The sequence below is a fragment of the Globicephala melas genome, chromosome 8 (genome assembly GCF_963455315.2).
Source record: "Globicephala melas chromosome 8, mGloMel1.2, whole genome shotgun sequence".
Taxonomy (NCBI): domain Eukaryota; kingdom Metazoa; phylum Chordata; class Mammalia; order Artiodactyla; family Delphinidae; genus Globicephala; species Globicephala melas.
The window spans coordinates 6521393-6533791 of record NC_083321.1 but is presented as its reverse complement, the minus strand read 5'-3'; the positions used below and the strand labels follow the sequence as shown (position 1 = coordinate 6533791).

At 55.8% G+C, this 12399-nt stretch overlaps 1 protein-coding gene across 1 annotated transcript; it reads right to left on the bottom strand.

Annotated features, from left to right (window-relative positions):
• Nucleotides 1-2066: 2066 nt before the first annotated feature.
• On the bottom strand, nucleotides 2067-10701 carry CATSPER1 (cation channel sperm associated 1). The gene is made up of 14 exons (XM_030834025.2): nucleotides 10275-10701; nucleotides 10007-10180; nucleotides 9741-9848; nucleotides 8618-8830; nucleotides 7556-7669; nucleotides 7252-7408; nucleotides 6917-7008; nucleotides 6626-6769; nucleotides 6398-6461; nucleotides 6172-6244; nucleotides 5974-6034; nucleotides 4489-4564; nucleotides 2249-2363; nucleotides 2067-2093 (listed from the first exon to the last, which is right to left on the bottom strand). Exons 1-14 carry the CDS (start codon nucleotides 10699-10701, stop codon nucleotides 2067-2069), a joined length of 1845 nt encoding a protein of 614 aa, XP_030689885.1.
• Nucleotides 10702-12399: the final 1698 nt, after the last annotated feature.

Genomic DNA, 12399 nt, shown 5'->3' with positions numbered 1-12399 from the left:
CAAGAGACCACGAGGCTGGACCCTGTGGACCACATGCCGGAAGGACTCCCCAGTGCTTTGTCCTGAGCAAGACGCCTGCAAGGGGCTGGCAGGGAGCGCGAAGGGGACCGAGGTCAAATCCACTGTCCGTAGGAGGGATAAGGGGACAGATGCAATTCAATGTCATTTAAAGAAGAGATGGAACATTTTTTGCGCACCTGAATTTGTGGCTGGAATTAACGCTCACTACACATGCACACACACACATCCAGAACTTCGCAAGACACCAGACAGACACATAAACCCACCATGCACCCTCAGATTGCTCCCAGACACCACACATATACCCAGAAAAAGACACACATAACCTAGCAAACCGGAAACACACATACACAGAAGCAATACCCCCATCCCGAGGATAACCTGGAGAATACACCCCAAAACACACAGCCCCAGGTACACACCTGCCCCAGCCGGAGCTGTTCCTCAGATGCACAGACACACACCCACGCCTGAGACAGGATGGGCAGGAAGCAGATCCTGTGGGAGCACGAGGTGTGGGTACCCCTAGGCCCAGGCGGCTGGACAGGGTGGCTGTGGAGAGCACCCTAGGGCCCGGCCGGCCAGGCCTCGTGCCTGCCTGGCTCCCTGCCAATGCTGGCACTTACTGAGGAACAGCCCCAGCTCCCAGGCCCTGCCCTCTAGAGCCCTGGGAGGCCATATGGGGTGGCGATGGGGAGATGGCAAATGAACTGATTCCCACCTGGAAGCTTGAGGGGCTGAGTGTGACAGGAATGAGGGATGGAGGGAAAACTTCCAGCCTCCCAGCGGCTCAAGCCTGTCGGATATGGCCTCGCAGACAGCCCGGGGGCCTGCGGTGGGGCAGCCGCTGGAAGAGCTCCCATGTGCCACCCAGCAGGAGCCTCCTGAGTGGCTGCCACGGGGTGAGAAGTGGCAGGAAATGCTTGTTGAATCAGTGTGTGAGGTGGTGGGGTGAGATGAGGCCGGGTGGCCTCTCCACCCCCGGAATCTGTGCCCAAATCCCAGATGGCATTTCCTCCGCACAGTCAATGCCCGGGCCCTGGGCCAGCCCGCACCCTCGGCCGGGCCAGGGAGGAGACGCGCTGCTTCTGTCCGGGGGCCCGTAGACGTCACCACTGTCTGGTCCGCACTGGAGGTAGGGGGGTGGCTGGCAAAACTGTCTGTCACCTCTCAGCTCCCACTCCTGCGTTCCGTCCCGATCCCCTCCAGCTTCACTCTGCCAGCTTCACTCCCCATCTGGTGGGAGGCCTCCCTCCCTCTGGCTGGGCTTGACTTAGTGCTCAGTGCCCCGCCGCCGTCTTGGGCATCCTGCCCAGGCTCAGGCTAAAAGCAGGGGAACTCATCCCTTGCTTCCCTCTAACAGAGGCTTGTCCACTCAACACACACCCGGCCCCCCACCCCGAGGCCACAAGGACTTGAGCAGCCTCCACCCTCCCTCCCCTCACTGAGGCTCTTTAGCCTGACCCCAGGCAGGGCAGGGCATGGCGATGGCCTCTGCCTTCCGAGCTCAGGCTGCCCGCATCGAGCTGGCGCCCTTCTGCTGGATGCTGACGGTGCCGGTAGCCCTGGGCTCTGAGACCTCGTTTCTGGAGCATCCTGGTCCCTCGGGCCCTGACAACCGTCCTGTTCTTGTTCTCCTGTCTCCTGGGCCAGACGGGCCTCCCTCCCCAAAGCAGGGTGACCGCTCCCTCTCCCTCCAGCACTGAGCCTGGCCCACATGCCACGTCACCCCGCTGGCTGCTGTTAAGGCCCTGCCAGGCCAGGATGCCAGGCCCCAGTGGGGCAGGGAGGGATCCAAGGACAGAGCCTTTCACCTGAAACACTCGCACACACATGCTCGAGGATGCACGTGCGTGCAGGCCCACAGGTTCCCTTGCGGCTCGGGCCCAGCCAGGGAGGACACGGAGCCACCTGGGGTTTTAAAGCTCTGTTGGGGCCCAGCCCTGCAGGCCCAGTGATCTTTCCAGCAGAGATGGGGACTTGGCCCGACCCGGGGGAGAGCCTGCCAGAGGCTGAAGCCTGGACTCGGGCTGCCACTCTGGGGATCACTTCCTGAAGTCCTCCTCTCCAGCCTGCGGGGTGGGTGACAGGTGATGGCGCCAGCCCTCTGCCTCCCAGAGGCCCACACCACTGTTCCTCAGGGCGGCTTCCAGGCAAAGCCCCCGAGGCCCGGCCTTCCAGTGCCCTCCCCCTCCATCTGGCTCCTCCCAGGTCCTGCCTGGTTCACCTCAAACGTGGTGTCCACAATCTCATCGATGACAGCTGCCTGGGAGCGGAATTTCTGCTGGTAATGCTCCACCCCGGACACCAGCTGCAGGAAGTGGAACAGGAGCTCCCGCTGCCTGAGGGCACGGGGTTGGGGGGGGGGCGAGGGGGGAAGTGGGAGGGGGCAGGGGGGAGGCAAGGCTGGGCCATCTCAGCCCCCAGAGCCCCCTTCTCCCCCCACTCACAGCACCCCATGCCTCCATTTCCAGCCACGGGCGCCACTTCTCTGTGTGTGGCCCTCCACGGTATATTTCCTTTTCCACATATCCGCGCCCCTGCTGCCACCAGCTGCCGGTACCATAGAGGGTTCTGACGATTAAACTGTTCACCTCCAAACCGCCCATGCCTCCATGTGTCCAAGCTACCCCATGCTGACTCCTGCACCCGCTCAACCACCTACGCGCATCCCCGCCCGTCTATCTAGCCATTCCTCACCCATGGGGCCACCCCGCCCTTTCCCTCACTCACCTATCCCTCCATCCACCTGCTCTTCCCCGGCCCCGCCCCCCACCCCTTCACAGTCAGCCATCCACCTAAACCCCCAGCCCCACCCACTACCCATTCATTAACTCCTTCACTGCCAGCCTGTCTTATCAATCCAGCCATCATATAACCCTGAAATCAATGAACACTGCACGGTGCTCCAAGGACATAGAAACAAATAAGAAACAGCCGCTGCCCTTAAGAAGCTCAGTCTGTGGCAGAGCCAGGAAAGCAAACCAAGGGTGTTTACACTTGTGATAAGTATAAACAGAGGGCATCGAGGGGCCCAGAGGAGGAAAACCTCACCCAAGTACTGGGGATCAGGAAAGGCTTCTGGAGGAAGCGTCACTGAGCTGAGCTTGAAAGACACTTGAGGGTTTGCTGAGCTCAGACCCAGTTTCTGGTGCGCCAAGGTCTGTGAGCAGCAGGGAGTGTACTGGGGGCCGGAGTGCGCCTCGGGACGGATGAATTCAAGGTGGAGACATCCAGGGGAGGTCAAAGCAGGGCGCCCGGACCTTAAGCTAAGGGAGACAGGAGGCCTTGTAGGGCTGTAAACTCGGGGAAGGCAGGGAAAGCCAAAACTACTTTTAACAAAGATCAGTCTCTAAATCATTAAAAAGAAAAAGGAAGGAAGAAAAAAAAGATTCAAACAAACAAACTAAACAACAAAAACAAGACCACTCTCAGTGGAGGTGGAGGTGGGCCAGTGGAGAAGAGTTTGGAGGCCGAGAAACCCCCAGGGAAAGCATCACAGAGGAGCCCAGGCAAAGGTACCAGGATCTGGAACGTGGAGGGCAGCCGGGAGGGCGGCCGGGAGGGCAGCCGGGAGATGAAACGAGCAGGATTGGACCTCAGCTTTTCCGGCTCTTGATCACCTGAGCCTGGTGTTGGCAGCCAGAGAACATTCCAGGCAGAGAGAACAGTGTGGGCAAAGGCCTGAAGGTGGAGAAGTATGTGCTGTGCTGTGCTGTACATAAAGCCAGGATGTGTTGGAGGTGTGGGGTGGGGCCGTGATCATGGAGGGCTTGGCGCTCAAGCTCTGTCGGTGGCCAAGAAGAGCCTGGAAGGTGCCAGCAGTCAGGCTGGTTCTCTGGGGAGCCAGGCCTGAGAGCCAGGGCGCAGGAGTCTGTGCCAAGGACCCCTGGCCATGAGCACAGCCACTAGTCCCCAGCTGTCCTGGCCCAGCCGGCCACTCGCGTTGACATCTGCCTCCCAGGCCTTTACCAAGCTGTTTCCCGACCCACCCTCCCCATCCCTGAAGCCGGCTGGAGTCCACCCACCCTACGTGGCCCCGCCAAGGTCTTTAGAGGGGGCCCTCACGGGCAGGTGCTAGTCTGTGTCCGCTTTGGGCCTCTGGAGTCCTCGCAGAACCTGGCCCAGAGCAAGGATCAGGGATGCTTCTGGAGCAAAAAGATGAGCAGAACCCCTGCTCCTGCAGCCTCTGTCCGCTGCCCCTGCCCTGGGCCCTCGGCCTCAGAGGGGCTCTCGTGGCCCTTCAGGTGCTGCTGGTGGGATTCTCTTGGTGGTACCAGGTGACTCTGAGTGAGCAGAAGCCACTCAAGGCCTCCACATCCCACCCACAGGCTCTACATAAGCCTTAGGGCTCTACCGCCCTTCCAGAGAGGCGGGCAATGCCCCTTTCCCACGGCGGTCCACCGGTCTGGCCCCCGGACCTCTCCCCTTAGACCTGAGGCCTCCCCTCCCTTTGCATCTCCTTACTTCTCAGTCATGCCTCCAAATTTTTTCTCAATGAGCTGCTTCTGTATAGTGTGTCCACTTATCACCTCTTCAGGCTCTGCATGTAGGGAAAGAAGGGGGAGGTCAAGACGCTGCCTGGATTGAGAGAAGGTGGAGGAAACCCCGTGTGTCATGGAGATAGTCAAACAGGAGCTAAAGGGGTTTTTGTCCAGGATGACCCCAAAGAGATTGTTTCTCCGGGCATGGAGTGTGTTTTGTTTGTTTGCCCATCCAGCATGCGTTCCCTCTTCTTCTGGTAAAAGTTTCCCAATTTTCCTGGGGAACCACTCCCACCCCTTTTGGTGCACGTTGCCTAGCTGGGGTTGACCCCACCCCCCAGCTCTAAGGACATATGACTCAAGCCTGGCCAAGCAGAATAGCCTATCCTTTCAGCCGTAGCGATTGGTTCAGAAATAGGCAGGTGACCAACCTGAGCCAAGGAGATTCATTTCTGGGATGTTGTTCGAACCGTTGGGAGAAGGGGACCCCTGCTGGGAGAGCTTGGGATACTTAAACTGTGGGGATTTGGGACTAGAGTTGCAGGTGGTCACTTTCCCACCGCAAAGGAAGAGCAACCTAAGCACAAAACCACACAGAGAGCCACAGCGCAGAGAACTGGAAGGAGACCAAATCTCAACCATCATTGGGTCCTGGATCCAGCCGTTCCTGAAAGCCCATGAACTCTCAAGTTGCTAATAATTTAAGACAGTTAATTCCTCTTTTTGCTTAAGCTTTTCTGCACTGAGTGTTCATGATGGAGCGGGCAGGTGGGGGTCCAGGTGACCCCTGAGGGCCCTTAGTCCTCTGGTGTTGATGATCCTGGGATTCTGGAGCTCAGATTCTAAAGTTCTGAAGGTCTTTAAGCAGGAGGCAAAGCAATTGGCTCAAAATCTATTTACCCAGGAAGTCAGGTGTGTAAAGATGAACATGTACAGAAAACTTCATTTTTATAGACTCAATTTTTATAGACACTTTGAGTGACTCTGGACAAGTGGGTATAACACCTTGACAAAAGCCTCAAAAACAGTTGAAGCCACCTCATATAAGACCAACTGCTACAAACTTTGTAAGTTATTAACAGAAACGAACGTTTGGTGAATCATAATTTGGCTAATTAGTTGTTTTGCAAATGGGTCTTTCAAGAATTGACTATCAGTTTAATTGGTTGTTGACGGTTAGTCCTGGAGCTTTTTGGACCGAAGTTCTAAGCTCTGAAAGTTCTCCTGAGTGTCAGGTTCTAAGACTCTAAACCTGGGCATCGGGAATTCCCTGGCAGTAGGTCCAGTGGTTAGGACTTGGCGCTTTCACTGCCGGGACCTGAGTTTGACCCCTGGTTGGGGAACTAAGATCCCTCTAGCCGCGCAGCATGGCCAAAAATAAATAAATAAATAGGTAGATAGGTAGATAAATAAATAAGGCTGAGCCTGGAGCTCTGTGCCTGCCTGGAAAGAAGCAGGCTGCTGGTACCTGCTTCCATGAGCTCTGTCAGTGAGTCATCCAGTAGCTTCTCATGGATCTGGGAGGCCTTCTGCGAAGAAGAGGCCTCAGTTCTGCCAGCGTCCCATGTCTGCCCATCCCTGGAGCACCTTCCTTCCTTCCCTCCAGCTTATGTGTCCCCCTCCCCGTGTGTTCCTGATTCGTCCCCCTGCCCCACTCCCTCACTACCTCCTGCTTCACTTTCTCCAGGCCTTTGAGCAGGGCCATCTGGAAGTTATCCACCAGGACGGCAATCACCAGGCTGGGGCGGGAGACAGGAGGAGGCTGGAGGGGAGGCCCTGAACCCTCCTCTGGGTTCATCGTGGCAGAGCCATGGTGAGAGGGGAGGGGAGGGGATGCCCCGGGGTTAGGCTGGGGGAAGTGAAGCTGGGGAGCACAGGCGTGGGGGCCTCACTTGAGGAAGATGAAGTACTGGATGATGATATATATCATGAGAATGGGGATGATGTACCAGGCGCCTGGGAGAGAGGGGGTCGTTCGAGCTGTGAGTTCCTTGCCGGTCCTCACCACACCCCTGCCAGCAAGACTCAGAAGCCCCACTTTTCAGATGGGGTAACTGAGCCCTCAGGGTCTGCCCACTCAGCCAGCCCCTGCCCTCCACCCAGCCTGAGGCCTGCCCTACCCTGGGCTCGGCTGTCCAGGTAGATGAGGGACCAGTCGTCCAGGGTGAGCAAGGTGAAGAGGGTGAAGATGGTGGTGAAGATGTTCTGGAAGCGCTTGGGGTCAGAGTAGCGGAACAGTGCCCGGAACACCACAGAGAACAGGACTGGCTGTTGAGGACCAAACCAGGCTCACAGGGTCCTCTCTCCCCTTCTTCCTCTCTCCCTGCCACCCCCAGTTCCTGGTCTCTCCCCCCAACTCCATCCATTGCAACATCTCACTCTCCCACCCCAGCCCCCGTGGCACAGGATACAGAGACAGGTGAACATGAGGATGAGGATGGCGGTGATGGACGGCAAGGACTGGGCCAGGGTCCCAGTCACTTCCTGGAGGCTGGTCAGGAAGCTGTGGGCAGAGGTTGAGAGAGAGGCTGAGTCAGTGGGGTGGGGATCAGTGTCTAGCAGTTGGAGCTGATTACAGCTTTCAGACTGCTGGTTACAGGGGTGGGAGTTCCCTGATTTGCTAGTGACTTGGGGCGGGGGGTGTCCCAGACCCTCTCTGGAAAATAAAGAGATTGATCCTAGTGGATGGCAGGAAAAGCAGGCTGGAGTCTGCAGCCTCCTTGTGGGCAGCTGTGGGTCCGCTGACCTGAGCCTCCGCAGGACCCGGATAGCTCGCAAGGCTCGCAGGCTCTTGAAGACCTTGAAGATGCGGAAGATGCTTTGGTTGTAGACCACGCGCATGGAGGAAGAGTTGATCTGCATGAGCATGAACTCCAGCACAGCCATGATCATGATGAAGAAATCTACAGAAACAGGGGCACCTGGGTGTAATGGGCTCCTGCCCAGGCTCACAGACCTCCCAGTGCCAACACCCCCGCTCCTGTCGCCCCTGGGCAGTTCAGGGGCTCCCACTACACGCACACACACACACACGCCCCATCCCTACCCACCCAGGTTGTTCCAGGGGTCCAAAAAATACTTGAGGCCCAGAGCAATGATTTTGAGCACAGCTTCCACCACGTAGATGCAGAGGAAGATGGAGTCCAAGGCCATGAAGTACCACTCTGTGGGGGACACGGGGGAGGGGGGTCTCACTCAGGGGTCTCCCCAGCAACCCAGCCTCTCCTTCCTCCTCCCCACTGGAACCTCACACTCAGCCATTTAGGGAGAAGCTGACTCTGCCCAATGGCTGTGTGTTTTAACTGCTCTGTGACTCACTCTTCTTGCCTATAAAATGGTGATAATAACAGTCTGCCTGATAGAATTTTCACAAGCATTAAATGCTTTTCACGGGCTTCCCTGGTGGCACAGTGGCTGAGAGTCCGCCTGCCGATGCAGGGGACACGGGTTCGTGCCCCGGTCCGGGAAGAGCCCACATGCTGCGGAGCGGCTGGGCCCGTGAGCCATGGCCGCTGAGCCTGCGCGTCTGGAGCCTGTGCTCCGCAACGGGAGAGACCACAACAGTGAGAGGCCCGCGTACGGCAAAAAAAAAAAAAAAAAAAAAATTGCTTTTCACAGAGTAAAGGGCTTAGAATGGAGCCTGAAACAGCTTGCAAGAAACATCACTCTTCTTCTCTCCTTAGTTTATGGGCCCTGTGGCAGGTCCTTACCTTCACTTTGCTCCCCAGGGTTTTAGGGACCATCTTCCCAGGTTTCCCACCCTCATCCCTCCAGGGCCTCCTGCTTGCACAGTCTCCTGGCCCTTGCAGCTGACCTGGGTTCTGGGCATCCTTCCCGCAAAGCAGCGTACTTAGAGCTGATGCGCCACCTGGTGGCTATAGTCCAAAACAGCAAACCTCAAATTTATTGGGCTTTTCTGCCTCTGGCGGGCTGGTTGACTTCAGCAAAACTCTCTGAGCCTCACTCTACTGCTGGGCAATGCCGCTTACTTCCCAGGGTGAGGATCAAATGGGATAAGCGATATAAATCCCCCGGCACTTGATCCGGCCCACGGGAGGCTTGGGACAACATCAGTGGCCTTCTCCATGTGAACAGGGCTCCCTGGCTCTTACCACCCCGGACCTCGACTTCAGCGAAGGTCTGGGCCACGAGCATGATGGTGTTGAGGCAGACGATGAAGACGACGAAGGCTTCAAAGGCCAAGGAGTCAGTCAGTTTCCTGAGCATTCTCGAAAGGCCCCACATGAGGTGGCTTAATTTCTCCCACAACAAATAGAAGAGGTCCACAGTGTGCAGCTTCTTGTGGGTTCGTGGGGCTCGGCCAGCTGTGAAAGGGCCAGAAAGCCAAGCCCATGGGGGAAGGGGACACGGCGATCCGGTCTCCCTCCCAGGCCTGCCTGCCATGAGCTCACTCAGGTGCCACCATGCTAGTCCTGCGCTGGTATAGGAGCCGCAGGCTTGACCCTTTCCCCGACAGGTGCCAGCTTGCTTGGGATTTGAGGTCTGCTTGAGCTCACGCTCCTACACCTCCATGCTTTTCTTTAAGTCACATGGCAACTTACACACGGAAGACCGCATCCTCCTCGCCACCCCATCCTCTTGGTAAACTCTCCCTCTCCCTCCAAGATTCTGCTGAAATGTCACCCCTGTTGGCTGACTTTTCTGCCCACAAACAATTAGACACTCATCCCTCACTGCTTGTTTGTAAAGCTGATGCCGTGTTTATGGAACTACCAGGGGCCAAGTTTGGGGGATCATATGTTAACAGCCAAAGTCCCTCCCTGCCCTCTAACCAGGCCCTCATTCAGGCACTGGTTCCAGCCTCTGGCCTCAAGAAGCTCACAGTTCAGTGGGGAAAACATGGACAAACAGAATCCACGGTGGTAAATGTTCTGATATGGATGCTAGACCCCTCTCACTGGGTAGTCTGGGATTGGCTGTATAAGTGATCACCCCCAGCTTTCATACTAGAGAAGAGGAAATGTTCGAGAAGTGAACATGCGAATGAATAAAGCAGTGACTGCATGAACCAACAACCGACAGTCTGGAGAAGTGCCAAATCCCAGGAATAAAAGATTGGATGGTGAACAGTCAGGCGAGTGAATAGCCAATGGGATACACCTGCAGGTGAGAGCAAGCCTCGTGATCTGCGGAAGGACGTTCAGGGCCCGACTCAGGTCTGGAATCTGGGCCAGGCAGCTGGAGTTGGGGGGTGGGGGGCAAGCCAAGACTCACTTTTGTGCTTCTGAATCTGCTCGTCTTCTTCGGGCCAGCTTTCCGAGGTTTTAGAGGAGGAGCCCCGAGGATGGACTTTGCTGGAGGTCTGGGCAGGGTGTGAGTACGCTGTGTTCAGGGAACGAGCCAAGCTGAAGGCTGAGCTCTGTCTGTCTGGCTTGCTAGGTTGGGGGGTTACTTGACGAGAACAGGCAGAGCCGAGGGAGGCTGAGGCCGCACCGTGGGACGTGTGTGGGCCCAAGAGTTGGGAGCTACCACGACGGTACTCCCCATAGCGGTGCTCTCGGTGGAGGTAGTCACGAGGATGTGCACCGTGCTGGTGCTCTCTGTGCTGGTGCTCGTCATGGTGGTAGGACCCCATGGAGGCAGGCCTTCCGTGGTGATGGGCTTCATGATGGTGGTGCCCGCCATGGTGATGGGCCTCACTGTACTGGGCAGGGCTACCAGAGTGGGAGAAGTCTCTATGGTTGTAAGGCACACCTTGGTGATAAAGCCCACTATGGTGGGAAACCTCACTGTGGTGGTGAAACCCACCATGGTGCTGGGACTCCCTGTGCTGCTGGAGTCTCCCGTGGTGGTAGGACTCCCTCTGTTGGTGGGGCCCCCCGTGATGTCTCCTGCTACTGTGGTGGTGCTCGTCATCACAGTGGTCCTCACCATAGGAATGGTGGGAGATGAAAGCGCCACAGGAAGTATCCGGGAAGAGGGATGAGGAGCGGTGGAAGCGGTGGGAATGGCGGGAGAAGGCATTGTCATGGAAGTCTTGAGATCCATCACGATGAGGGGATATGCCATGATGGTGGGACTCACCATGGGGACGGGACACCCTTCGGTGATGGCGGTGGACTCCACCATGGCCTGGCCTGTGGTGTGTGGTTGGTGAACTGGGGTGAGAGAACACATGCGAGTCATCAGTGTCTGCCTCACTTTGAGCCTTTTCAGCCGTCGAGGGTTGATCCATGACTATGCTGTGAACCCCGGGTTGAGGAAAGCTCAAGGTGTGGGCCTAAGAGCCCTTCCTGGGTTGCCTTTCTCGCCTAAGCCGTGGCACTGGGGCTGCTAGGAAAGCCTGACTTCTCATGGAATTCTCCCCTCTATGATGTCACAAACAGGCCCCTTAGTAGACCTAATTCCCAAATGCCTCCTCCTGGGCTACAGTCCAGAATCAAGGATGGGTGTGTCTAACCTCCTCAATGTAAAAGGATGAAACTGAGGTCAAGAAAGGAGAAGGGACTGGCCCAAGGTGACCCAGCAGGTCAATGGGAAAGCTGGACAGAGAATTCTGGGGTGACACCATAGGCCCCAGCAGTTGCTTTAGCAAGTTTAGCTCTGTTACTGGAAAAAACTTCAAGAAGCCAAATGGTCTAGTCCCCAGTTGTACCTAGATACCAACTGGCTCTAAGGTTCAAACTGCCCAACTCCACTGTAAGTAGGTGTGTGGCCGTGGGCTAGCTGCTTAATCTTCCTATGCCTCAGTTTCTTCCTCTGTAAAATGGGGATAATAACACCTACCTCAAAGGATCAAAAAAGTTAAGATATGTAAAACTTATACTTGCAGCACAATAAATGTTAATTAGTATCGTTATTCTCTCCTTCATCATTGACAGGGATGAAGAGGAAATACCTCTCTTGGGTTATTACTAAAATAAAACCGTCAGCCATTATTTACTGAGGACCTACATTAAGAACTCTTTTTTCTTTTTAAATCTATTTATTTATTTATTTATGGCTGTGTTGAGTCTTTGTTGCTGTGCGCGGGCTTTTCTCTAGTTGCGGCGAGCAGGGGCTACTCTTCGTTGTGGTGCGCGGGCTTCTCATTGCGGTGGCTTCTCTTGTTGAGGAGCACGGGCTCTAGGCACACGGGGTTCAGTAGTTGTGGCACGTGGGCTCTAGAGAGCAGGCTCAGTAGTTGTGGCGCACGGGCTTAGTTGCTCCACGGCATGTGGAATCTTCCCGGACCAGGGCTCGAACCCGTGTCTCCTGCATTGGCAGGCAGATTCCTAACCACTGCGCCACCAGGGAAGCCCACAAGACTTCATTTAAAGCAATGTAAGGTTCACAGGAAAATTGAGGGGAAGGTACAGCGATTTCCCATATGCCTTTGCCCCGACCACATGCATAGTCTCCCACATTATTAACATTCCAACCAAAGTGGTACGTTTACTACAATTGATGAACCTACAATGACACAGCAGCATCCTCCAGATTCCATAGTTTACATTAGGAGTCACTCTTAGTGGTGTATATTCTATGGGTTTGTATGCACTTTTAATATAATCCTCACAATAACCTCACAGGATGGATATTATTTACCCCCAGTTTACAGAGGAAGGTACTGTGGCTCAAAGAGTATAAATGAGCTGCTCAATCTTCTGGAAGCTTTCAGGTCCCTCGTTTGACTACAGCTGCTTCCTGAGTGCTTGGTCACAGCCAAGTCCATAGCAGCGTTGGGTATCAGGTTCCCAGTGATGAAAGCCCTCAAAGGGCTCAGTGTCTGTCGCCAGTAGCAGACAAGGCAAAAGTTTGTGATAGGACTACTAATTGTTCCACAAATCCATTCTCCTCCTCTTCCTGGCACGTGGCCTCCCAGCTAGAGATGACATTTCCCAGGGTGCCTTGCACCTAGGCTTGGCCAAAGGGTGAGAGCAGAAGTAATGTG

Coding starts and splice junctions, on each gene's coding strand:
- CATSPER1 (XM_030834025.2), bottom strand. CDS start 10,701: ATGGATCAACCCTCGACGGCTGAAAAGGCTCAAAGTGAGGCAGACACT. Junction 6,770..6,916: donor CCTCATGTTCACCTGTCTCT/GTATCCTGTGCC, acceptor CTCAACAGCCAG/TCCTGTTCTCTGTGGTGTTC. Junction 6,035..6,171: donor TGGAGAAAGTGAAGCAGGAG/GTAGTGAGGGAG, acceptor TCTTCTTCGCAG/AAGGCCTCCCAGATCCATGA.